Raw genomic sequence first — 27,937 nt, forward strand, 5'->3', positions numbered from 1 at the left:
CACTCCAGTGACTGGAAGCTTCACAGTCTGATCCACTCCATGTTTTCCGCGTAACTTGTAGTTGCGTGGTCTCGCGTCATTTCCGGGGTTGCTACATGGTCCCATGTTACCGGCGAATGTGTTGAATGGGCAGGATGTACACTGAAAACAGGATTGGTCCTAGGATTGAACCCTGAGGGACACCACAGGATTAGGGAGCATAGGCCAAAGTCAAATCATCAATTTGGATGTTAAACGTTCTGTTTGTCAGATATGACCTGAACCATTTCAAGGGTGTGCCTTTTAAACCCACACATTGTTCTAAGCGACTGATGAGAGTTGTGTGATCCACTGTGTCGAATGCAGCAGATTCAGTGGATATTAAAAGGTCGTTAAAGACCCTTAAAAGTGCAGATTCGGTGCTATGAAAGGGTTTAAAACCGGACTGAAAAACATCAAGAATAGCGTGCAAATCAAGATAAGACTGTAATTGTAGGAGCACAGGTGTATAACATTACTTTTCTCTGGGGTGGTGGGAATATATTTTGGGGACAGCTGTCGACAAGTGGCCACCATAGACAGGTGGCCGCTAACACAGGTTTGACTGTATATATATTATTTATTTCAGGTAATCCACTGGAATTCTCCAAAGAAGCTCCGTGTGAAGAACAAGCATGTGGAGTTTTTTAGGAACCTTTACTTGACCTTCCTGGAGTATGACGGAAACTTGCTGCGACGAGAGCTGTTTGGCTGCTGGAGTCAGGCCTGCCTTGAGAGCATACAAGTAAGTAGTACTCACAGTAGTACAGATGGCCTACTGTTAGCAAATGATACGAAATGTTTCTGGTGCTTAGTTGGTAAGGATGGAAATTGTTAAGATATTTCCAGTTCCGATTCCACTTTTCGCTTAACGATTCGGTTCCTTAACGGTTCTGTTATTGATTCTTATTTGAAAAAAAGAAAACAAAAAATACCATCAATTTTGTTCTGTTTCGAGGTAACACAACCTTCCAAGGCCAACAGTGAGGGTCTTAAGAGGCACATATTGCATAGGGAAAAAAAACTTTAGAAAATAAACATCATAAATTCCTTTGTAGAATTTAACAAAATAAAACATATGTGTACATTTCACAAGAATATAACATTTAGTAAAAAAATTTAAGCTTTGAGGAATCTTTTCATTTCCCTCAAAAATATACTGAATGAAACTCAAAATATACTGTAACAATGCTTTGTTTAGATTTACAAGGTGAAACTAACTAATAACATGCAACTCAAAATATTTTAAGCCTTCTTTTGATTTAATTTTGATGATTATGGCCTTGAATTGAAAATGTCAGTAAATGTGGGGTCTTCAATAACTGTAATTATAATAAATAAAGGCTTGACATATCTCATTTTGCACGTAATGAGTTAACATCACGTATTAGTTTCACATTTAGATTTGTTGGTTTGCTGACATGAATGGACTTTGGCACGATATTCTATCCATCAATCCATCCATTTTCTACCGCTTGTCCCTTTTGGGGTTGCGGGGGGTGCTGGAGCCTACTCAGCTGCATCCGGGCGGAAGGCGGGGTAAAGTCGCCACCTCATATACAACACAGATAGACAGACAACATTCACACTCACATTCACACACTAGGCCAATTTAGTGTTGCCAATCAACCTATCCCCAGGTGCATGTCTTTGGAGGTGGGAGGAAGCCGGAGTACCCGGAGGGAAACCCGCGCAGTCACGGGGAGAACATGCAAACTCCACGCAGAAAGATCCAGAGCCCGGGATTGAACTCAGGACTACTCAGGACCTTCGTATTGTGAGGCACATGCACTAACCCAGGGGTCGGCAACCCGCGGCTCCGGAGCCGCGTGCGGCTCTTTGACCACTCTGATGCGGCTCAGCTGCATACTTGCCGACCCTCCCGGGAGGCTTGCGGATTTCAGTGCCTCTCCCGGAAATCTCCTGGGGCAAACATTCTCAGATTTTCACCCGGACAATGATATTGAGGGCGTGCCGTGATGGCACTGCCTGTATTAGCGTCCTCTACAACCTGTAAAAACAGCGTGCCGGCCCAGTCACATGTTGTATGCGGCCTCTGCTTGCACACGTAAGTGACAGCAAGGCATACTTGGTCAACAACGATACAAGTCACACTGAGGGTGGCGATATAAACAACTTTAACACTCTTACTAATATGCGCCACACTGTGAACCCACACCAAACAAGAATGACAAACACATTTCGGGAGAACATCCGCACCGTAACACAACCTAAACACAACAGAACAAATACCCAGAATCCCATGCTTCCCTAACTCTTCCGGGCTACATTATACACCCCCGCTACCACCAAACCCCGCCCCCCCCAACCCTGCCCCCCCCACACATCAACCCCCCGTGCGTCCGTCGGTTGAGGTGTGGCGCATATTAGTAAGAGTGTTAAAGTTGTTTATATCGCTACCCTCCGTGTGATCTGTATGGCTGTTGACTAAGTTTGCCTTGAAGTCACACATGTGTGTCTGCAGAATCTGCATACAATATGTGTCTGGGCAGGCACGCTGTTTGTACAGGTTGTAGAGAGCGTTAAATGCTGTGCCATCACGGCACGCCCTTATTATTGTTGTTTTGGTGAAAATCAGCAGACATTTGAGAGAATAGTTGCCCTGAAATACGGGAGTCTCCCGGAAAAATCGTGAGGGTCGGCAAGTATGACGCTGTCAAGCGCCATTCATATAAAACTTGCGGGCCGTGTGTCTGAGACCCCTGGTTTATACATAGCACAAGGCAAAAAAAACAACTTTGTATGCAGTTTTATTTCATTTTAAATTTCAAAAGAGTTTTGTGGCTCCCATTGTTTGCTTTAATTTGTGAAACGGGTCAAAATGGCTCTTTGAGTGGTAAAGGTTGCCGACCCCTGCATTAACTCCTGTTCCACCGTGCTAATTACCATATTTTTCGGAGTATAAGTCGCTCCGGAGTATAAGTCTCGCTGGCCGAAAATGCATAATAAAGAAGGAAAAAAACATATATAAGTCGCACTGGAGTATAAGTCGCATTTTTGGGGGAAATCTATTTGATAAAATCCAACACCAAGAATAGACATTTGAAAGGCAATTTAAAATAAATAAAGAATAGTGAACAACAGGCTGAATAAGTGTATGTTATATGACGCATAAATAACCAACTGAGAACGTGCCTGGTATGTTAACGTAACATATTATGGTAAGAGTCATTCAAATAACTATAACATATAGAGCATGCTATACGTTTACCAAACAATCTGTCACTCCTAATCGCTAAATCCGATGAAATCTTATACGTCTAGTCCAGGGGTCGGCAACTTTCAGCATACAAAGAGCCATTGGAGCCCATTTCCCCCCAAATAAAACCCACCTAGAGCCACGAACTCTGTTGCATTCCTAAAATGACGATAACACCACTTATAGTTTCCTTACACTTGTGCTATAGGACACTTATTTGATGTATTTCTGGGTATAACGAAGCAAATCATCAAATTATTTTTAACATTAGAAAAAAATACACTGTTCCTTCCCTTATTAATGAATAAAAAAATAAAAATCAACTCATTCCAATGTTCTGAAGGCATACTGTATGACTGCGGCATATTCATTTGACTAAACATTTAAAACAACTACCTAGTCATCAATAAAAACAGCAAATTAATAAACATTTCAATAAATAAAATGTTTCTCTTTTTTGATCCGTCCATTGCTAGGGGTTGACCGCTAAAAACAATACAATTGCATGGCAGCAAGAGATGTCGCATAAGGGCCGTGACATACATTTCTATCGACAATATATTAAAATATGTTTTATTTTCACATGACAAGATCCCAGAACTCCAAAATAACAACTGTTAAAATCAAATAAACTAAATAAAATGAAATATAATAAATCAAGTACCGGTAACCATTATTTGTTGACATTCGGTTTCAAAGCCAAAGGGAGCCACGGCGGAGGCATGGTTGATAGTCCTCAATTACAGAATGATTAGCAGGCTGAATGTTACACATTAACAAATAGAAAAGGTTAAAACATTGTCATGCAGCAATATGAATATGATACATTTTTACAACATGTAGTGTACAGGATATCAGGAGCATTTGTTCAGGTATACATTTCACAGATTACATTACCAAACGTTTTTGAAAATAAAAGCGTGATCGTAACAATTCACATGTTGTGTTATTAATGCACAAAACTGGTATGTAAACAGGGAAGTGGAGTTCCTCTCCTCTGAATGCAAGTACTCCTACAGTAAGAAAACAAATTCTGTGTTCTAACAAAATACACAATCTGGCAAGAACCCAGGCACTGTAGTTTTTAGATAAAAATTGTCATTAAAAGTGTATTTATGTCCATCTTGTTTTGAGCTGCTTAAAAAATATTTTTATTAAAAGTAATTGTCCAGTAACGGTGTTAAAACTTTTAAAATGGTTTGTCAATGGTACACTTTTAATGATGAAAATATCTATCTATCTTCGATTAATTAATTTTGAGTTAACTATGAACGAAATGCGATTAATGGCGATTAAATATTTTAATCGTTTGACGGCCCTATTTTGAACACGTAATTGAATGTTTTTGTTGCCTTGGTCAGTGATTACTTTAAAACTGATATGGTTAAAATGATAAGCAAAAACAAAACAAAAAAATCATTGCCATTTTTGGATTTCCTCGCTCTTCTACCTGTGTTTCCTCAAGTTCAATTTCCTCATGCACCTTGAGGAAAACATCATGAATTGTTGCTACAACCTGCAACGATGCATCTTGCAGCCATATTTTCTAATTATTTCAAATTCTGCATGAAAATAATGTGATTCAAGATGAAAATGCTAACAAAATGCATACTGCGCAATATGAAATTGCTTCCAGTTTTCTGTAGGTGACATCAGGCCCACCCACATTTAGGAGCTAATGCTGGGACGTTCCAAAATGTGCTGAAACTTTAGCCTACAATCATTACTGTGTCTTTTTTTTGGGGTAGGGGAGTGTTACCTTGAGGCATCAGTATTAAGTCCATTACTATAAAGTAAGTGCCCATGTTGTTAGCATTAGAGAGGCCCAGTAAGCACATACGGGAGTATAGGGTCCATAATGAGTTGATATAAGGAGAACTTTTTAAAAGGGACAGAAGACATATTTCATGGACACATAACCACTCTATGGAGTTCCAATGCCTGCTGGTTGGTAGGGGCCTTAATACTGATTTATCAATCATTATTGAATTTCTTTATCACCTTTATTCAGTGTAATTTCTGGCGCTTTAATTTACCATAAAAAAAAATAATTTACCATAAAACTATGTTCATATCTTTGTAAACATACAAAACGTGCAGGGGATCAAATACTTATTTTTCCCATTATAAGTGGCCTTGTGGTTAGAGTGGTAGGTCGTGAGCTCAAACCCCGGCCGAGTCATACCAAAGACTATAAAAATGGGACCCATTACCTCCATGCTCGACACTCAGCATCAAGGGTTGGAATTGGGGGTTAAATCACCAAAATGATTCCTGAGCGCGGCCACCGCTGCTGCTCACTGCTCCCCTCACCTCCCAAGGGGTGGAATAAGGGGATGGGTCAAATGCAGAGGTTAATTTCACCACACCTAGTGTGTGTGTGACTATCAGTGGTACTTTACTTTAGTTTACTTTATTAGCAATTCACTGATTCTGAGAGTCTGTTATGTCTTTTTCTACAGCTGCAGAAAGCTCTGGAGGACCTCGACGAGGATGATCAGTGTTATGACTTCCGCCGTGAGCGAATTACAATTCATAGAGTCCACCTGTACTTCCTGCAGTACGAATATATGCTCACTGAGAACGATGTCACACTCGTGGCCCAACTCTCTATGGACAGGTACCTGCTGAAATGCAACACATTCAATCTTACATAGTTTGGTGTCGGGGGAAAAATGTTAACCCTGAAGTATTTAAGGAATAACTGGCGGGTACAATTGAATAAACATGTGCATGCAAGGAGACAGTTGGAATACAACTTATTGGTTCATGTCAAAAAAATCATTTGGCGTTGACCAGTGTTTCTTTCACATTGTTGGGCGCAAGCGCCCCATAGAGGGCCGCCAAAAAATATCTGTTTCGCAGCGGTACTCAGTTGGAATCAGTGATGGGCAAGCTAAAATGTAGTAAGCTAAGCTACATGTTATTCTCGATTAAATGTAGCTCTGCTACAAGGGGAAACGATCCCCAGAGAATTGTAGCAAGCTACACGGCAAAGGTAGCTTGCTACATCATAGCTACATATACTGTATATTTATATGACCACCAGTATGACATGCATTAAGCTACAGACCCCCAATTAATGACATTTGTATCTATGGGCCCACATGTATAATATCAATGTTAATGTAACGGAGAATGTACAAATGAACCCCATAACAACTACTTCTTGGGTATTGAAGTTTGCCTTTTCTTTGGCCCACCCCATGATGTTAGTCATCTATCTAATCAAGGGTGTCAAAGTCATTTTAGCTCAGGGGCAGAATAGAACGTGTGCTGGACGGCTAAAATCATGGCATAATAATAATAGTTGATGTTAAAGATACTGTACATGTACAAACACAAGTATACAACAAAAACAACATTATGACTATTAAACTGTCATACAAAGATTTTGGTAGCAACACAGTTTTTGGCGTGGTTTGTGGGTAAAAGAGAGAGTCTGGTGTCTTCTTACCGCAGCAGCTGTGCTTAAGAACTTATTCCAAAGCATCCACAGGTGTTTCTTGAAAAAATGTTTTCATGGTCAGTGTGACAGTCACAAGCTGTCGTCCGGGTTCGCAGGACCACCAAGGAAGGACATTCTGGTGAGCAGGTGTAGACTTCTTTATTTTGCAATAAGAAAAGTCGGTGTCGGTCGCTTTTCAGCTCCGCTTCGCTCTGCTCGCTCCTCCGCTCCAGCTCTTCAGCTGCGTGCGTCGTCTTCCGTGTGCTCTCAGTCGCTTTTGCTCTGCCTCCGCCTCTCTCTGGCTCCTTCTCCTATCTCCGTCTCTCTCCCTCACGTCCGCGGCTGCCGCCCTCTTATACAGTTCGAAAGGATAATTAAATTGTGCCCAGCTGCGCGATCCACGCACCTTATAATGATTGTGGCGTCGCTCCCGGCGCGCCCCGCCTCGCTACTCGCTCGGCGTCCACGCCTCCTCGCCACCATCTTGGAGTGGGCTCCGGTGTGACTGCCGGCCACGCCTCCTCGCCGCCATCTCGGAGTCGGCCCCGGCGGGGCACGCCTTGCTGTCGGTCTGCCGGCCCCGCCTCCCCACCGTCAGCTTAATTTTTACATTTCTACATTTGTCCATTTGACATTTGTTAATTGATTGAACAGTTATGATAGCAACACATACAACCCAGCAGCACCTTGTGCAGGGTAGGAGCTTAAGAGTTAAAACTAGGACAATTGTAGTCAATGTGGTGGTTATCTGCATTAACAAAACATACTTTGTACATTTGTCACTTCAAGGCTGCAAATGCTGGAGGCCATTTGTAAGCACTGGGAAGGTCCCATCAGCTTGGCGCTTTACATGTCTGACGCAGAGGCTCAGCAGTTCCTACGCTACGCACAAGCCTCTGAAGTACTGAAGAACCGCAACAACGTGGGCTACCACATTGTCTACAAGGAGGGCCAGTTCTACCCCGTCAACCTGCTGAGGAATGTGGCCCTTAAAAATGCCAACACACCATACGTTTTCCTGACAGATGTGGACTTCTTGCCAATGTACGGTCTCTATGAGTACCTGAGGTAAGACCAGCTACCCTTCAGTCCTCTTTTAGAACTGCACAATGACCAAGCTCTGTACATCGCTTGGTCATTGCAATGCATATGAAAACGCGTTCACAACTGAAAACTGAGCTACTACTGTACATCACATTTTCAGCAGTTGCTCTGTCACAGCTGTGATTGCAGCTACCAATCTCCTAACACTCTTGTACTCTTTGGCAACAATCCCTCTCCTACAGTTGGTGCTTGTAGTTGGCACATGTATTGTTTCCTCTGTGCAGAAAAAGTGTGGTGCAGTTGGACATGGCTGGTACAAAGAAAGCTCTGGTGGTTCCAGCTTTTGAGACGTTGCATTATCGATTGTCCTTCCCCAAATCCAAAGCCGAGCTGCTCTCCATGCTGGACATGGGGACACTTTATACCTTCAGGTATAATTATATTCCCTATTATCTCTGTTCCACCAATTAATCACACTTATACTGTTTTAAATAATCAATAGTGAAATGTGTCTCTGTTTTTGGATTTGACTGGTCAATGTTTGAGTTCACATGTAGAGAACAGTGTAGAATTTGTTTGTGAAGGTAAAAGAACAGAAGCTGAATGAAATGCTGGATGGAAAATGAGGAGCTATTGGAAGAATGGGAATTTTTGGGGGCTAATGCAAATTCTCTAATGAAGATTACTTATATTATTTCATCTAGAGCTTTGTTTATTCATGTCGTCCAGCTGCAAAATGTTAAAACAATTCTGGAACGAAAACAAGTTGTGGGCCGCAAATGGAAAATGGCCCCCTGTGCGCCCTTTGGACACCCCTGTCCGAGAGGCTCATGAGATGAATAGATCAACCTGATAAGTCATACAAACTAATAGTAATATATTTCTCCATCCATCCATCCATTTTCTACCGCTTATTCCTGTCTATCCTTATTTATTTATATTTAAGTCTAGAAAAATAGGGAAACATGCATATTTATTGGGGACCTATTATGCAAAACCAACTTTTCTTTCCTGTTGGTACTTATTTTTGTATATTTGAGATCTGCATATGTCCTGAAAATTTGACATCAAACCATAGGCATAGTGGAGATATTTAAAAAACAATCTTGCCTTTCTTCATACTTCCTCCTCGGAATTTGCCCAAATGTTGAAGTTTTTCAAAATTGGTCAGCGGATATCTACATTTATGATAAAGTTTTACCCGAAGAGCTTTGCATGGGTTCGCCTTTGAAGTCTGACGCTGAAGTAAATGAATGTATTTTTCTCTAACTTAGTGTTGTGGAGCAGACTGGAGCAGAATACAAAAAATGCATTCTCCGCTTTTTGCAATTTTTGATACAAAATATCATATATTCTAGTTCGAACTTATCTGTCAGTAGACTCGATATGCAATCGCTAAAAACTACAACATGGCTGATGGGGAGAAGACATAGTCGAAGTGGAGGCACATAAATAAGACCGACCACAAAACAGCGTATCCTGACGAGAAACCAAAAAAACCACCATTCCTTGCTATTAAAACACAAGGAAGTGTTTTAATGTAGAAACAAATCACAATATGAGCTCTTTAATACACTTACTCAAAACAATTATAATGTTTAAAATGTTTAATTTAGTATAACAAATATATTATTAATCACTGCCATTTCTTTTCATTAAAAATATTATGTTAATATTTGTACTTGTACTTATTGCACAGAACATGTCTTCTTTTTTTTTTTTAATTCAATTGAAATCCTTTTTAAAGGGGTGCTGCAGTTTTTGTTAAACTTTGTCCATCATTCACACCCATACCTGAGACAAGCACACATGTTTTTTCTATTTTTTTATGCATTCTAACTCATAAATAAACACTAGCAAAAGTCAGCCAAAAATAGAGGTAATGGGGATTTGATATATTCCGCCTAATAAAAAACACCCCAAAACCTCTGTTTTATATACATGCTGTAAGTGTGTATGTAATTTGGTAACAGGCACATTCATTATAATATCTAATTTTACACATTTTGGTCTTTTTAAGCATTACGGTAGAACATTAATTTCACAGACGCATGACAACGTTCGCTATTTACTTTAACAAAATACAATTATTTATAATTATGGCAGACTTTGTGACAGCAACCTCTACTTTGGGACAATTGCTGATCCAGAACCTCATATGTTTTAACCTGAATATAAGGAGGATGAGCTACAAGTTTTAGAAGCTGAGTGATAAGCAGATCCCACTCTAGTGAAACACTAAGCATTATGCATTGCTAATTGCTAAATAAGAAATACAAATTACGAACATAATAAAACAATCACTTACTGTAAAATGTCTGATCTCACTGGGATGATGACAAACAAGTTGTTTGTATTTTCCCGTTAAGATGACGAATTAATCAAAAAAATAAATAAACAGAGATGTGGGCACCAACTACTGTATTTTCATGTCTTTTTCACTATTTTCTGGTATAAAATGAATGTCAAAGCTGACCAACTCCTCGGTTTATAGCCACGATCCTCTACTATACAAGTGAGATGCATTATCTTTCACCAATTTCGTGGCGATGCAGCAGCTCACCGGCTCAATATGTCAATAGGTGCATAACATAGCTACCTCTGTGATCAAGGCGTCAGCTCTTATAATAACAATGTCGCTAGTACTTGGTTAAAATGCAGGTCACGACATGTAAATGGAGTATTGTTGGCGGTTTTTGGATATATTTTTTTAGGTCTTTATGGGCGCAATAGAGCACTCCCATTAGCTTCATTGTTAGCCACCTCGTAATTGCGGCATATTAAACATTTGAAATACATATGTTCTTGTTTTACATAGGGATTGAGATTGATAGGCAGAATTCCAAAGAAACTTCTGCTTCAAATCAATTTGTAATTAGTTTTCTTGAATAATTCTCAGGCCATTGAATCGATCGCAACTGAACTGTACAGATTGTCTTAGAAAACCTTTTACATCTCACCCTTCATCAGTTCATGCTCACAGACAGATAGGATTAATCTCGTCTGAGGGGCCGGATTCAAAGTATTTATCTTCTACAGCAGGAGGCATTATCTGACAAGAAAGGTTTTGCTTTGTTGTGGTTCAAATTGACAGGGTGCTAAGAAGAGACAAAAGCAGAAATTTTATAATTTAATGTCTATAACAGGACATAGGCACATTTGATTTTAGGTGCGCCCTTAACCTGATAGAATTGAATGGGTTACTAAAAAGGATGACTCCACCCTTATGACTGTTGCTGTGTTGGAAGAGATCTCTCTTCTTTGCATCTTAACAGCTGTTATTTTGCACCACAATAGAGTGAAACCATTCTTGTTGGGTCATGCCCCCAAATACTTTGCATCCGACCAGGTGTGTCCTATCTAAGTCTGTGAGCATGAACTGATGAAGTTTGCACGAATGAGAAAACATCTGCTAAGACAATCGGAAAAGTCCAGCTGCGATTAATTCAATGCCCTGAGAATACAATGACCTGATGAATGACATTATTCAAAGGTATCTTTAAAGGCCTACTGAAATGAATTTTTTTTATTTAAACGGGGATAGCAGATCTATTCTATGTGTCATACTTGATCATTTCGCGATATTGCCATATTTTTGCTGAAAGGATTTAGTATAGAACAACGACGATAAAGATTGCAACTTTTGGTATCTGATAAAAAAAAGGCTTGCCCCTACCGGAAGTAGCGTGACGTAGTCAGTTGAACATATACGCAAAGTTCCCTATTGTTTACAATGATGGCCGCATGAAGTGAGAGAGATTCGGACCGAGAAAGCGACAATTTCCCCATTAATTTGAGCGAGGATGAAAGATTTGTGGATGAGTAAAGTGCAAGTGAAGGACTAGTGGGGAGTTGAAGCTATTCAGATAGGGAAGATGCTGTAAGAGCCGGGGGTGACCTGATATTCAGCTGGGAATGACTACAACAGTAAATAAACACAAGACATATATATACTCTATTAGCCACAACACAACCAGGCTTATATTTAATATGCCACAAATTAATCCTGCATAAAAACACCTGCGTGTTTGTTATGCTAGCTCCTAGCTCCTCTGCTAGCTCCTAGCTCCATAGAACACGCCAATACAATTCAAACACCTGATCAACACACACCATCACTCAGCCCAAAAGACCGTTTCCTTAACCCAAGGTTCATAAAGCTTATATATTTTTAAAAAGTTACGTACGTGACGCGCACATACGGTCAAGTTATCGAATGTTTAGCAGCCAAGGCTGCATACTCACGGTACCTGATATTCAGCTGGGAATGACTACAACAGTAAATAAACACAAGACATATATATACTCTATTAGCCACAACACAACCAGGCTTATATTTAATATGCCACAAATTAATCCTGCATAATAACACCTGCGTGTTTGTTATGCTAGCTCCTAGCTCCTCTGCTAGCTCCTAGCTCCATAGAACACGCCAATACAATTCAAACACCTGATCAACACACACAATCACTCAGCCCAAAAGACCGTTCACCTAACCCAAGGTTCATAAAGCTTATATATTTTTAAAAAGTTACGTACGTGACGCGCACGTAGGTACGGTATGTGTTATGCTAGCTCCTCTGCTAGCTCCTAGCTCCATAGAACACGCCAATACAATTCAAACACATGATCAACACACACAATCACTCAGCCCAAAAGACCGTTCACCTAATCCAAGGTTCATAAAGCTTATATATTTTTAAAAAGTTACGTACGTGACGCGCACGTAGGTACGGTACGTGTTATGCTAGCTCCTCTGCTAGCTCCTAGCTCCATAGAACACGCCAATACAATTCAAACACATGATCAACACACACAATCACTCAGCCCAAAAGACCGTTCACCTAACCCAAGGTTCATAAAGCTTATATATTTTAAAAAAGTTACGTACATACGCAAAAAAAAGCCAAAGCTGCATACTCACAGTAGCACGTCTGCGTCTTTGTCATCCAAATCAAAGTAATCCTGGTAAGAGTCTGTGTTGTCCCAGTTCTCTACAGGCGTCTGTGTATCCAAATCAAAAGTCCTCCTGGTTAGAGTCTCTGTTATCCGAGTTCTTCCATCTTGACTGCATCTTTCGGGAATGTAAACAAAGAAGCGCCGGCTGTGTACTGTTGTGGCTGACTACGTTCGAAAAATACGTCCATTTCGCACCGACAACTTTCTTCTTTGCTTGCTTGGCTTCCTTCTCCATAATGCAATGAACATGATTGAAACAGATTCACGAACACAGATGTCCAGAATACTGTGGAATTATGAAATGAAAACAGAGCTTTTTCGTATCGACTTCAATGTGGAAGGCATACCCGTGTTCGCCGGGCTACGTCACGCGCATACGTCATCCTCAGAGGCGTTTCGAACCGGAAGTTTAGCGGCAAATTTAAAATGTCACTTTATAAGTTAACCCGGCCGTATTGGCATGTGTTATAATGTTAAGATTTCATCATTGATATATAAACTATCAGACTGCGTGGTCGGTAGTAGTGGCTTTCAGTAGGCCTTTAAGAACAGGGGTACACAACCTTTTTTTTTACCAAGTACTACCTCAGAAAACACTTGGCTCTCCAAGTACCACCATAATAACCAACATTAAATAACGGTATTGTGGTCGGCCTAAGTAGTCATTTAAACAAGGCAGAGGTTTTATTTAGAAAGTATATTTAGACTTAGACTTAGACTAAGACTTCCTTTTTATTGTCATTCACATTTGAACTTTACAGTACAGATAAGAACGAAATTTCATTACATAAGCTCATGGTAGTGCAGGATAAAAAAAGCAATAAGGTGCATATATAAATAAATAAATAGGTTACTGTACAGATAAATATATTGCACTTTTTCACATGCATCCACGTTTATGGATGTATGTTATATTGTCTTTTTTATTCCAGCGAGTTAATCCATTTTGGGGGGAGTTGAGGGGATAATTTAATTATGATGCGTTCAACATTACATAAAGTTTGAACAGTAACACTGTTTGAATATAGGAAAATAAACTGTTACAATATTCATTTAAGTGATTCTTTCGCGCACGACTAGTTATAGTACGCGTACCACTAGTGGTACCCGTACCACAGTTTGAGAATCCCAGTTTTAGAACAAAATTATTCTCATTTGTGCAGACTTTAGGGACCAATGTGTATTTGATATAGTTTTTGTATGTACAGGTATCATGTTTGGCCCAAAGGCCATGCTCCTTCCAACTATGCCAAATGGAGAACATCCACCACACCTTATAAGGTGGACTGGGAGCCAGACTTTGAACCTTACGTTGTTGTCAAACGAGATTGTCCGGAATATGATCAGCGTTTTGTAGGCTTTGGCTGGAACAAGGTTTCCCACATCATCGAGCTGGATGCACAGGTACACCAAATCCAAAATACAACTGGTATACTCAATCTGCATGAAGATATTTCATATCACATTATGGAAATGTTTAATTTCATGTTTCGTATCGTTTATCAGGACAGAACTTTTTGAGGGTAAATCTGTGAAAAATGGTAAAAAAGAGATTTCTAAATTTAAATAGTTTATACACTTAGGGACGTTCGTGTTGAAGAGATAGCGGTGAGTGACGCCTGAACGCAAAACAAATCTAAAATGTTTATTCAATATAATTCTGAATAGTGAAAAATACTGACATTTTAATATGTTCCATCACACCACAGTTGACAACATAAGCTAGAATGTGGTGTTCTTGTTATATTTTTTATTTATTTTATATTTTTTGAAAAATTTAACGAGTTGCAAATTGGAGAAAGTTACAAACAGCCCCATCAACATTAGTTTACAGTAAATACTAATATATATATATATATATATATATATATATATATATATATATATATATATATATATGCATTTTTCCAGTGTTTTTAAAAGGTTTGAACATATCTATCCATCCATCTTCTTCCGCTTATCCGAGGTCGGGTCGCGGGGGCAGCAGCCTAAGCAGGGAATCCCAGACTTCCCCCTCCCCAGCTACTTTGTCCCGCTCCTCCTGGGGGATCCAGAGGCGTTCCCAGGCCAGCTGGGAGACATAGTCTTCCCAACGTATCCTGGGTCTTCCCCGTGGCCCTTATTGGTAGGAAGTGCCCTAAACACCTCCCCAGGCAGGCGTCCGGGGGGCATCCTGACCAGATGACCAAACCACCTCATCTGGCTCCTCTCGATGTGGAGGAGCAGCGGCTTTACTTTGAGCTCCACTCAAATGACTGAGCTTCTCACCCTATCTCTAAGGGAGAGCCTCGCCACCCGACAGAGGAAACTCATTTCGGACGCTTGTCCCCGTGATCTCTACCTTTCGGTCATAACCCAAAACTCATGACCATAGGTGAGGATGGAAACGTAGATCGACAGATAAATTGAGAGCTTTGCCTTCCGGCCCAGCTCCTTCACCACGACGGATCAATGCAGGGTCCGCCACCATCAGACTGTCCGATACCCCATACTCTCTGAGCTCTCCTCACAAGACTTCCTGAGGGACACGGTCGAAGGCCTTCTCCAAGTCCACAAAGCACTCATAGACTGATTGGGCGAACTCCCATGGACCCTCAAGAACCCTCCTGAGAGCAGAGAGCTGGTCCACAGTTTTATGACCAGGACGAAAACCACACTGTTCCTCCTGAATCCGAGGCTCAACCATTCGGCGCACCCTCCCCTCCAGCACACCTGAACAGACCCCTCCAGGAAGGCTGAGGTGTATGATCCCACAATAGTTGTAACACCCTCGGGTTCCCCTTCTTAAAGAGAGGACTGGTTCCAGAGCCGCTGTGCATCGAAGTGAGTCCGACTAGATCTAGCCAGAACTTTTCCACCTTGCGCACCAGCTTAGGCTGCTTCCCCCACTGAGGTGACGTTCCACGTCCCAAGAGCTAGCTTCTGTAGCCAAGGATCGGACCGCCAAGGTCCCTGCCTTCGGCTTCCGCCCAGCTCACACTGCACCCGACCTCTATGAGTATAATATATAAGCTACATTACTTTCTAAATTGCTTACTTTTGTGTTCACTTTTATATTTCACTTTGCAATCTGTTAACTCATCCAAAATTCCCCTCCACCCATCCTCACTCATTCCCACCATATGACCACATTACCCCTGTCGTCCAAGTACCCTACTGCTACCCATTCCGCAGCGTCTCCAGTACAAAATCCTCCACAACATGACCCCCTTCAAGACCCTTAACCAAATAGCCTCTAATGCTATGGTTGGTTGATGTGGACCTTTTTTTTTTTATAACCAATTGGTGCTTCATTCCGTTTGCTAGCAGACCCCTTTGCACAAAGACAAAATCACATTGATAATTATTGATCATAGGTCTGGTTTTACTTGACAAACAAACTTTAAATCAGTGGTTCTCAAACAAAGTACCATCTCAGAAAAAACTTGGCTCTCCAAGTACAACCATAATGACCGACATTAAAATACAGTAGCGTAATAGGCCTCAGTATTCATTAAAAAAAGGCAGAGGTTTTATTTAACAAATATATTTTATAATTTTGGCCACTGTAACATTACACGCAGTTTGAACAGTAACAGTGTGTTTGAATATAGCAAAATTTGATCCAACTGATTATTTGATGTACCACGAGATGAAACCTGTGTACCACTATTGGTACACGTACCACAGTTTGAGAATAGCTGCTTTAAAGACTTGTATACACTTTGAAGTATGCACTTTTGACCCAAGTTAAAACAAACCTGATGCACCCAGTCATTAATTGAGATGAGATGAGCAAGCTAATCTGCCAACTAAAAGAGACTATACAACCATATTTAATCTCTTAGTTGTAGTTTTTGCAGAGCATTTAAGGCAATCGGTTTCACACCTGAAAAAAAACAGGGACAAAAAAAGTCAGTCAGTTCCAGATGTATAATTGAATAATTTAATGTGCTGTGGCACGTGACATTAAGCAATGTATTGTTCTTTTTTTCAGGAGTATGACCTAATGGTTCTCCCAAATGCTTTCATGATCCACATGCCCCACGCTCCAAGCTTTGACATCTCCAAGTTCCGTTCTAGCACCAGCTACCGCAACTGCCTAAAAACCTTAAAGGACGAGTTCCACCAGGACTTGTCCAGGAAATATGGCTCAGGTGCTCTCAAGTACCTTACTGCCCAGAGGAACATCTAACAAGATCCTTTTCAGAAGCAAGAAAGCTGAAAATTCAAGGATCTCAGACTGGCAAACATGATGGTAAAGCTTTGCGGCATCTTTCAAACGTTCCTGTGCTCGTTGGTTTTACCTAAATGAGACGAGACAAGATGGAACGTTGCTTCTCCTATGGCACTGATGGAACTCGCGTGTCTAACACATTGTAATGATTTGTTTTAGCAATCAGGGATGTTTCTAAACACGATCCAGTCCGCACTTCAGAGGGGTTAGGTTCATTTCAATCAAAAAGGGAACAACAAAATGGTCAGTCCAACTTTTTCATGCGTTATCACTTTTTAATGTATTACTTAGCTCAATTACAGTAAATACTTATATATATTTGCAGTGTAAATATAAACTTATGAGATGTCATTCAATTATTTTAAGCATTCGTTTGACCACAGTTGAAGGCCAGTTTGATGTTTGACTAATTTGTTATGTGTATATATATATACAGTGTTCGTTATGACTGCATTATTTATTAACGACGTTATTTAATAACAATGCTAGTAACGCCGTTATGAAATAATATTTAAGTAATCTGTTACAACGCCGTTAGCGAAAGCTTGATGGAACATGGCACGCTACTTTTGATGTGGTTTTATTTATGTCAACATCAAGACAGCGCCATAAGCATAGCAATTTCAATGCAGGAAATATCTTTTTAGTAGAGAAAGCAACAAGCAGCACCGCAATAAAATGAACTTGATATTTAATCAAAAGAGGCACCATCACACTGTGAAGCAACTGACAACAACATGCGCACACGTACACGATGGGAATAATGAACAACAAATCAATGATTGAAGTGACAAACTTGTCATCCATACAATACCCCGTTTGTTGACAAGAAGATATGACAACCATCGAAGCAAATTCAGTCTCTTTATTAACCAGAGGTAACACAATACAGTGAACATATTCAAAAGAGCTGGCGTCAAAGCCGACACACTGCCGCTGCTAACGGCCAAAACTAACAAACACGGCTACGGCGTTAAAACCCTCGCTGGCGTCACACATCACTTGGCCTTTTAAAAGCACAGACAAACGCACACTGTGCTTTATATAAAATGTTTAGGAACTGTAAATGCCAGATGTTTTTTTTAAAGTAAAGAAAATTAAAATTAATTACATTTATTTAAGAGTAATTCTGTTCGTAATTCAATTACTTTTTTGTACTTTTTTTTATTGTTTAAGTACTTTTTAAAAGTACGTTTTCAGAACACTGTATATGTATACATTTGAACTTTACAGTACAGGTAAGAACACACTTTCGTTGCATTAGCTCATGGTAGTGCAGGATAAAAGAGCAATAAGGTGCAGCTACAAATAAATAGATTACTGTACAAATAAATATATTGCACTTTTGCATATGCATCCACGTTTATGGATGTATGTTATATTGTCTTTATATTCCAGTGAGTTAATCCATTTTTGGGGGGAATTGAGGGGGTTATTTTAATGCGTTCAAGAGTCTTACGGCCTGAGGGAAGAAGCTGTTACAGAACCTGGCGGTTCTGCTACGGAGGCTGCGGAACCTTTTTCTACAGTCCAGCAGTGAAAACAGTCCTTGGTGGGTGTGGGAGGAGTCTCTGCTGATTTTCTGAGCCCTGGTCAGGCACAACTTTTGCGATCTCCTGGATAAGAGGAAGAGGAGTCCTGATTATCTTTTCCGCCGTCCTCACCACTCTGCAGAGACTTCCAGTCTGAGGCACTGCAGGCTCCAGTCCAGACAGAGATGCAGTTGGTCAGTAGGCTCTCTATAGTGCTCTTTTCATCCGACGCAAAAAGTGCATGCGCTGCTGAGCTCTTTTTACAAGAGCTCCGGTGTGTAAGGACCAGGTTATATTGTCAGTTATCTGCACCCCCAGGAACTTGGTGCTGCTTACCATCTCCACCGCTGTGCCGTTGATGAAGAGTGGAGTGTGGCTGGACTGGTGCCTCCTGAAGTCGACGATGATCTCCTTGGTCTTGTCGGCGTTCAGGACCAGGTTGTTGGTTCTGCACCAGTCAACCAGATGTTTCACCTCCTCCCTGTAGTCCATGTCGTTGTTGTCACGGATGAGGCCCACTACTGTCGTGTCGTCCGCATACTTCACAATGTGGTTAGTAGTGGACCTGGCGCAGCAGTCATGGGTCATCAACGTGAACAGCAGCGGACTCAGGACGCAGCCCTGGGGGGAGCCGGTGCTCAGGGAGATGGTACTGGAGGTGTTGTCGCCCACTCTCACAGACTACCACACAGACACGAGATTTACAAAAACAACCAAAGATATAGAAAAATATGTTGGGGAAACTGCAGAGAAAATGTATTACCTAAAATGTTACTAGAAAAGTGCAGACCCCACTACCCAACAACAAGTCGGCTGCTAGCTGTGTATCCAAACGAAGAACAGAGTTTCAACTTTGTCCAAAACTTGTCAATGCCAGGCTTGGCCGCTGATTTTTCTTGGATGGACCTACATTGTTAGAGCAAAACTGAGAAAATGTTGTATAGAAAAACAAAAAAGATCAGCAATCAAACACTGGGCAAAGTAGCGCAATGAGAGGTAATAACACTGTATCAAAAGAACAAATACTATGGCTTCCATGACAGCAGAGAAACAATAGTAAAAAGTAACGACCTAAACCTTACAGAAACGAAGAGCAAAACATTGACAGAACATCCACAAATTAGAAAGAAGACATAATATAAAAGCTAGAAAACAAGGAAGTGGTGGCACACAATACAGATTTTAGGTTAACAATAATCTGGCGTATTCCTGGTGTGGATGGGCACTGGGTTTATGAATGAGTTGTTTGCTGATTGCATTCCCCTACCTGGTTGCTCCGCCCCCTGTCACCATACCAAGTTGCCTGCAAACAGTAGAGGACTTTAAACGCCTGACTGGAAACAGGAACTGATCAAAAACTGATCAGAGTTTGTTGTAATGCAGACAAAAGATTTACTGTGCTCTTCAAAATAAATTAACACACAGCCATTATTGTCTAACTTAATCCTCTTGGATATGGAATTAATCACCTGTTACTGGAATTCTATTGTATTCCTCTGTCATGACATCACTGCTGGAACTGATGCATGTTGCACACCTTATGCACCTCCACCTTTCATTCTTCTCCTTGTGGATGTTCCGCAAGAGTTTATTTGTGTGCAGGTGTTTGTCTTCATCTTCCTCAGCACTTGATCCTCTTGAAAGTGTGTTTGGATTCCTTATCAATGTCACTACATGTTGGAATACATTTTGGCACTCATTGAACCGCTGCTCCGTAGCGCCAGCAGCACTCATGCAGCTTCAGACCTTGAGGCAAGGCACAATTATCTCGCCAAAAGAGCAGAAAAAGATGCTAGTTTACACAATGCATGAGATGTTGCTGGTTGTTCTGCCTCATTAAACCTGCAAAGAAAAAGGGAGAGGATCATGATCTGCTTTACGACGTCACAGTGCATGTTCAAATGTATCGTCCCTCAAAGCACCGCAGCTTCTCCAGTGCTGACAGCACTCATGCAGCCCCATACTGTGACGATAACACCACCATGCTAGACTATAGGCAATTACTCACAAATATTTCCACAATCATGGCGTGTTGACTCATGTTACTGCTGCGCAAGCTGTACACTGTAAAATATATTCTACTCTATGGTAAATGTGAGGGCTGTTTCACTTTTGTGCCACTACTTCCTTCTGAGCTACTACTAAACTACTACTCCTACTCCAGATTTTTGTGATCAGGGTCATTCTGTATGAATCAGTTAAGTCAGAAGTAGAATTGTTTTAGAGCATCTTACAATGCAAGTTTTGCCTGGATGCTTTTACACCAACTGGAGAGCAGTTGACATTTTCGATTGTATGTACAGCTGGAGTGTCCAGACGTATTACACACAGAGTCGCGTGAATAACAATTGAAGGATGGGAGGCACTTCGATACATTTTGTAGATTCAAGAAGCTAAACGCAATCCTCAGTAAATCAGTACATCAGAATCAGCTTTATTGGCCAAGTATGTTTAAAATGCCAGTCGAGTGGAAAAACAAGTTGTCTCTATGTTAAAGCTACCATCATATATATCTGATGTATGACACCGAAATACTTACAAAGTTTGCGAGTAAATAGATACAGTATGATGAAAATAGTATCAATCTCACAGAGATTACCAAGCCATTTTGAGAGATAATGAGCGAGCCAGACACGTCATTGCGTGACAAAGAGTTAGGAACCACAGATCTCTTCCCCACCAACAACATTGCAAATCATGCAGAATTTGTGAGAGCCAACAACGATTACTTTGGGAAAAATTATGATCCAGAAACTAATATTGTAGATCCTGAATGTAAGGAGGATGAGCTACAAGTTTGAGAAGCTCTGCTAAACAAATCCAACTTTAATGAAACACTAAGCATCATGTCGCAGTACTGATAAGTGCTAAACAAGAAATACAAATTACAAACATAATAAAACGATAGCTTCCTCTACAATGTCTGCTCTTACTGCGATGACGACTGATAGGGTGTCCATATCTTCCCATTTATTTGAAGAATTAATCTTGATGCACAAGAAAGAGTTAACAAGCAAAAGTCTCCCTGCAGACACCGGCTTCGGTTGTGTGTGTTTGTCTCCATCTCCGGGTATGAATTGAATGTCACGGATGAACAACTTCTAGATTTATGGCTAAGTCCTCCTGAAATCCAAATGAGAACCATGATTTATAATCTACAAACCCCGTTTCCATATGAGTTGGGAAATTGTGTTAGATGTAATTATAAATGGAATACAAGGATTTGCAAATCCTTTTCAACCCATATTCAATTGAATGCACTACAAAGACAAGATATTTGATGTTCAAACTCATAAACGTTATGTTTTTTTTTGCAAATAATAATTAACTTATAATTTCATGGCTGCAACACGTGCCAAAGTAGTTGGGAAAGGGCATGTTCACCACTGTGTTACATGGCCTTTCCTTTTAACAACACTCAGTAAACGTTTGGGAACTGAGGAGACACATTTTTTAAGCTTCTCAGGTGGAATTCTTTCCCATTCTTGCTTGATGTACAGCTTAAGTTGTTCAACAGTCCGGGGGTCTCCGTTGTGGTATTTTAGGCTTCATAATGCGCCACACATTTTCAATGGGAGACAGGTCTGGACTACAGGCAGGCCAGTCTAGTACCCGCACTCTTTTACTATGAAGCCACGTTGATGTAACATGTGGCTTGGCATTGTCTTGCTGAAATAAGCAGGGACGTCCATGGTAACGTTGCTTGGATGGCAACATATGTTTCTCCAAAACCTGTATGTACCTTTCAGCATTAATGGCGCCTTCACAGATTCAACATTCAAGATTCAAGATTCAAGATTATTTATTGTCATATGCACAGTTAAACAGACAGTTTGCCGTACAATGAAAATCTTACTTTCTAGTCCACCCTTCAACAAGTCACACGGTACTTAGCTAAAATAAAAATAAAAATAAAAATAAAAATGTATATACAAGGCACAGTAAGTAACATTACATTATTGCACATTCTGATTGACAGTCAACAGTATAAATATGGAGGTGACATTGGGTCACAGCAGCAGTTAAAGTGTCTTTAGTGATCAAAGGTGAAAAGTGTCTACAGTGATGGTTCACAGTTCGGGGGTGGTCATGGTAGCTGTCTTTTGTTCAAAAAGATAAAAGTAAAACGGGGGGGAAGAGTAGCTAGCATTCACAAGTTAGCATTCACAAGCCTGATGGCCTGTGGGTAGAAACTGTTTGTCAGTCTCTTACTCCTGGATTTCAGGCTCCTGTATCATCTGCCTGATGGTAGGAGGCTGAAGAGACTGTGCTGGGGGTGTGTACTGTCCTTTATGATGTTGTGTGCTCTCCTGGTGGTCCTGGTAGAGTACATGTCCTGTAGTGAGGGGAAGGCTGCTCCTGATATGTACTAAGCAGTTTTAATCACTCGCTGGAGTGCCTTCCTGTCCTTAGCAGTGCAGTTTCCATACCAGACCGTGATTGAGCTTGTAAGGACACTCTCAACCGTACTTCTATGGAAGTTGCTGAGAATTTTGGGTGGCATGCCAAATTTTCTCAGCCTTCTTAGGAAGTACAGTCGCTGCTGGGCTTTCTTTATTGTTTGTTGGGTGTTGTGATCCCAGGTGAAGTCCTTGCTGATGTGGGTCCCGAGGAATTTAAATGTTTTCACCCTGTCCACCTTTGTGTAGTGTGTACTCCTTCTCCGTGGGTCAATAATCATCTCCTTGGTCTTGTCTGTGTTCAAGGAGAGATTATTATCCTGACACCAGGCTACCAGTTCCGCTACCTCCTTTCTGTACGCTGCCTCAGCTCCCCCGGTGATCAGTCCGACGATCGTAGTATCATCTGCAAACTTGATGATACTGGTGTTGTTCTGGGAGGCCACATAGTCGTGTGTGAAGAGGGTGTACAATAGGGGGCTCAGCACGCAGCCTTGGGGGGTCCCTGTGCTTAGAACCTTTGTGCCTGATGTCTGATTTCTGATTCTGACTGACTGACGGTTTGTGAGAAAGTTCAGGACCCAGTCACAGAGAGTTGGTGTCAGACCAACAGTGAGGAGTTTAGCAGTGAGTTTTTGTGGGATGACCGTGTTAAAAGCAGAGCTGTAGTCAATGAATAATAGCCTGGCATAGGTGACCTTGCCCTCTAAGTGGGTGATGGTGGTGTGGATGACGGTGTTGACTGCATCCTCAGTGGACCGGTTCTGCCGGTAGGCAAACTGTAGAGGGTACAGTGTGTCTGGGATGGTCTTCTTGATGTGTGACATGACTATCCTCTCGAAGCACTTCATCACTGTTGGGGTGACCTGTCATTCAGACAGGTCACAGTGTTTTTCTTTGGCAGGGGCACGATGGTGGTGGTCTTGAAGCAGGTGGGCACAACAACTTGTGCTAGTGACAAGTTGTATATGTCAGCAAGTACGTCAGCCAGCTCTGATGAACACACCCTGAGGGCCTGGCAAGGGATGTTGTCTGGGCCGGCTGCCTTCCGTGGGTTTGTTCTCCTCAGAACTATACCTACCTCTGCTGTTGTCACAGTGAGTGGTGGGTCCTGCGTGCGCTCCGTGGTCAGAACCCCTCTCTGTTGGTTGGTGTTGAGGACCTCGAAGCTAGCAAACATTCTCATTCAGCTCATCTGGCAGTGAGCGTTGGCTGTTTGTGACCCCCCTGCTTGTAGTCTGTGATGTGTTGGCTGTTTGTGACCCCCCTGCTCCCCTGCTTGTAGTCTGTGATGTGTTGCAGGCCTTGCCACATGCGCCGGGAATGTGTAAGTTACCCATGTCTTGGGCACTAATACACCCCTATACCATCACAGATGCTGGCTTTTCAACTTTGCGCCTATAACAATCCGGATGGTTCTTTTCCTCTTTGGTCCGGAGGACACGACGTCCACAGTTTCCAAAAACAATTTGAAATGTGGACTCGTCAGACCACAGAACACTTTTCCACTTTGTATCAGTCCATCTTAGATGATCTCAGGCCCAGCGAAGCCGACGGCGTTTCTGGGTGTTGTTGATAAACGGTTTTCGCCTTGCATAGGACAGTTTTAACTTGCACTTACAGATGTAGCGACCAACTGTAGTTACTGACAGTGGGTTTCTGAAGTGTTCCTGAGCCCATGTGGTGATATCCTTTACACACTGATGTCGCTTGTTGATGCAGTACAGCCTGAGGGATCGAAGTTCACGGGCTTAGCTGCTTACGTGCAGTGATTTCTCCAGAATCTCTGAAACTTTTGATGATATTACAGACCGTAGATGGTGAAATCCCTAAATTCATTGCAATAGCTGGTTGAGAAAGGTTTTTCTTAACCTGTTCAACAATTTGCTCACGCATTTTTTGACAAAGTGGTGACCCTCGCCCCATCCTTGTTTGTGAATGACTGAGCATTTCATGGAATCTACTTTTATACCCAATCATGGCACCCACATGTTCCCAATTTGCCTGTTCACCTGTGGGATGTTCCAAATAAGTGTTTGATGAGCATTCCTCAACTTTATCAGTATTTATTGCCACCTTTCCCAACTTCTTTGTCACGTGTTGCTGGCATCAAATTCTAAAGTTAATGATTATTTGCACAAAAAAAAATGTTTATCAGTTTGAACATCAAATATGTTGTCTTTGTAGCATATTCAATTGAATATGGGTTGAAAATGATTTGCAATTCATTGTATTCCGTTTATATTTACATCTAACACAATTTCCCAACTCATATGGAAACGCGGTTTGTAGAATAACTTTGAAAATGATGATGCGGGAGCAGCAGGACATCGCTGCCAGCTCACAGTAAAGCAGCTAATTATCTGTGTTCTATCGATCCAAAAAAGTAGTTTGTCTGCGTTAGCGCTTATAATAACAACATCGCTAATATTTGGTTAATTTTCAAGTCACGATATGTAAATAGAGTATTGTTGGCGGGTTTTGGATGGTTATTTGGAGGGTTTTGTGGCCAGAAATGAGAACTTATATGACAGACAATTTATGTATTTATTTATTTACGACTAAGAATGCATAAAAAAAGAAAAACGTGTTCATGTCTTATATAGGAACTGTGAATAATAGACAGCACATCTCTCTCTCTCTCTAATGTTTGCATATTTTCAGTATGACTGATCTGATGATATGGTCAGAGCGCAGAAGCGTTACTCCAGTGACGTCAATCTACGGAAATTACTGAAGATGTTCAGAGAAAAATATTCAAAATGGTTGACTGAATTTGTGGCATTTTGTGATATTTAGACGGTATTTTCACATACTTTGCGGATTGTGAATACAATTGGATATGGTTTAATGGATTCAATGAAACACAATTAAGCATATAAAGTCAACTAAGTTTTCCACTCTACTGGTACTTTAACACACAAGGATAATGACTTGGTAGACTGTGCTATCTTTGTTCAATGCAAGAAACAAAGCAAAGGGCATCAAGTATCTGAACAAAACATCAGAGATTTATGTCATAGCTGGTTAAGTTAATGAGTGTAATATCTTGTACGATGGATATAATATAAATCATTAATAATCTATTACTTTTATTTCTGGGTCAATTTACCGAATTTGTGCCATTTGCCTGTTTAACTTAAGTTTCTTGCTTTTTACATTTCTAATCTGATAAAACATGCATTGAACTACTCAAAAGGTATAAGGTTTCATTTCAGACAACTTTATTTCATTTTTTACAGGACTTTAATATTCGAGTCACAGGACTGAAAGTAACAGAAATTAGTTTTTAGTAAGTATTGGTAATAAAAGACACCTCAGTGACTGTGTGACACACTCATTGGCTGTATTAACACTGCAATGACACTGTATTGGTGTTTCATAATGGTGCCATCTCCTTCAATCATGCAAATCACTCTATTTGACCTGCAAAGGAAATAAAGAGCAAATATATATTTATTTATATTTTTAGCAAATAGCTGTGCAGAAATATGAAACGCGCAACTCTACTACAATTGTATAGAACTAAAAAATTCCCGCATACATTTTGATGGGCCTGCTATCTAGGCACATGACATCAATGCTAAGAGCATGTTGACACATGATTCAACAAAAAAGTATTTTGAAAATAAATAAGTCAAAAAGTCACAGTCTGAATATGATAGAATATATGTACAAAAATAATGAGTGAACTTGGTTTTGTTCTTCCTATGCACGGGACCATTTGACTTGTGAAATAGTGCAAATTTTTTCAGAGATGACAATGTGTTAACAGAAAAAGAGTAACAACCCATGGACAAATACAATATTTAAAACAAATAAATATAACGGTATTAAGTACTAGGAAAAACTTGTAAATATGACATTTTCAAGGATTTAAAAATGATTTTTTTCAATGGTAAAGTCAAATTTTCTGAGGCAAAGTCAGTCAACTAATGCTATTTTCCTAGGGTTCAAGGTCGATTAAATGTCTTGAAAAGACATGACCTGGATAAATGACAATACTGTATTCCATGGCATGTACACAGCCCTTCTGTGATTTTTCTTTTGTTAGGTGAAATGTCAAACATATTCATAACTATGTCATGTTTCTCTGCTATAGTATTGTACTGTAAGTAAGGCCCTGTACACACTAAAGCAGTTTTTTCTTCATCAGATACAATGTACAATAACTATTACTTTACTGATTGTACAATTACTCCAACCGGTTCGTTGGCAACATAAGTCGTGGAATAACTAACAAAATACATTTGACATTTTAGGTTAATTCCTGAGAGAGTTAAAAGAAGCAATAAACTGATCTGAAAGCAAAGCCAAATGCAACAATAATCAACTCAACAATTCAATTTGTTGAAATCTATCTGTCACAACTCTTGTAACACTATCACCATTTGGGAAAGCAATACTAGACAATTTGGTCACCATATGCATACATAATACACACAAAGAGACATGTTTTTAACTAACATCTGAACATCTTTGTGTGGTCATTTTTAGATTCTGTGTCCATGTTTATTAAGCTACACTGTTTTATTAAGAGTTCTACTGAAAAAACAAGAAAGTATGATTTGGATCGTTGTACGGTCCTGTACCTGCAAGTAGAAAAGTTCAGTGTTTTATGTTTCAAGCTTCCTCCTTCCTATCTCTTTTAGGATTTTTTATTCCCAGCATTAATTGAATAGAAGAGCGAGAGAAACAATCCAGGTCAAGAGAGATGCAGTGGGGGCCTAACCACCAAAGTATGGATGTGTACTAATGATAAGTCCTGATCCCACACTGCTGCCATCAATGCCAGCCCATCAACTTGTTGTTGATTGTGGTAAAAGCGATAGTGCCTTTGCTGTATTGTGACTGGATATTGATTGTAACGACAGAGCCTGACATCAGGCACTATATTTATTATTGTTGAAGCAAATCAATGTTATTTTTCCAAGTGCTTGAAATAAATGTGCTCATTTGTAAGTATGGCATGTGCATGTGTTACTGTGCAGTAATCAACCAAACTTGATCAGTACATGTTTCAGCAGCTTGCCCATCCATCCTTTTTCTTAGGCTTAGTTGGTCTGGGTCGCAGGTGCAGCAGTCACAGTTGAGAAGCCC

At 40.6% G+C, this 27,937-nt stretch overlaps 1 protein-coding gene across 9 annotated transcripts in view; it reads left to right on the forward strand.

The window, feature by feature from the left end:
• Window positions 1-24,578, forward strand: part of large2 (LARGE xylosyl- and glucuronyltransferase 2) — a 161,682-nt gene extending 137,104 nt beyond the window's left edge. For 7 of the 9 annotated variants that reach the window (XM_062029639.1, XM_062029689.1, XM_062029646.1 and 4 more), the window contains 6 exons: window positions 608-763; window positions 5,701-5,858; window positions 7,476-7,754; window positions 8,015-8,161; window positions 13,898-14,093; window positions 16,666-24,578. In XM_062029639.1, the coding sequence (XP_061885623.1) occupies window positions 608-763; window positions 5,701-5,858; window positions 7,476-7,754; window positions 8,015-8,161; window positions 13,898-14,093; window positions 16,666-16,863 (1,134 nt within the window). In that variant the 3' untranslated portion in view covers window positions 16,864-24,578. The remainder of the gene's footprint in view (window positions 1-607; window positions 764-5,700; window positions 5,859-7,475; window positions 7,755-8,014; window positions 8,162-13,897; window positions 14,094-16,665) is intronic. The other 2 variants (XR_009822165.1, XM_062029629.1) reach the window with 2 other exon arrangements.
• The last annotated feature ends 3,359 nt before the right edge of the window (window positions 24,579-27,937 follow it).

This window comes from Entelurus aequoreus, linkage group LG02 (genome assembly GCF_033978785.1).
Source record: "Entelurus aequoreus isolate RoL-2023_Sb linkage group LG02, RoL_Eaeq_v1.1, whole genome shotgun sequence".
Lineage (NCBI taxonomy): Eukaryota > Metazoa > Chordata > Actinopteri > Syngnathiformes > Syngnathidae > Entelurus > Entelurus aequoreus.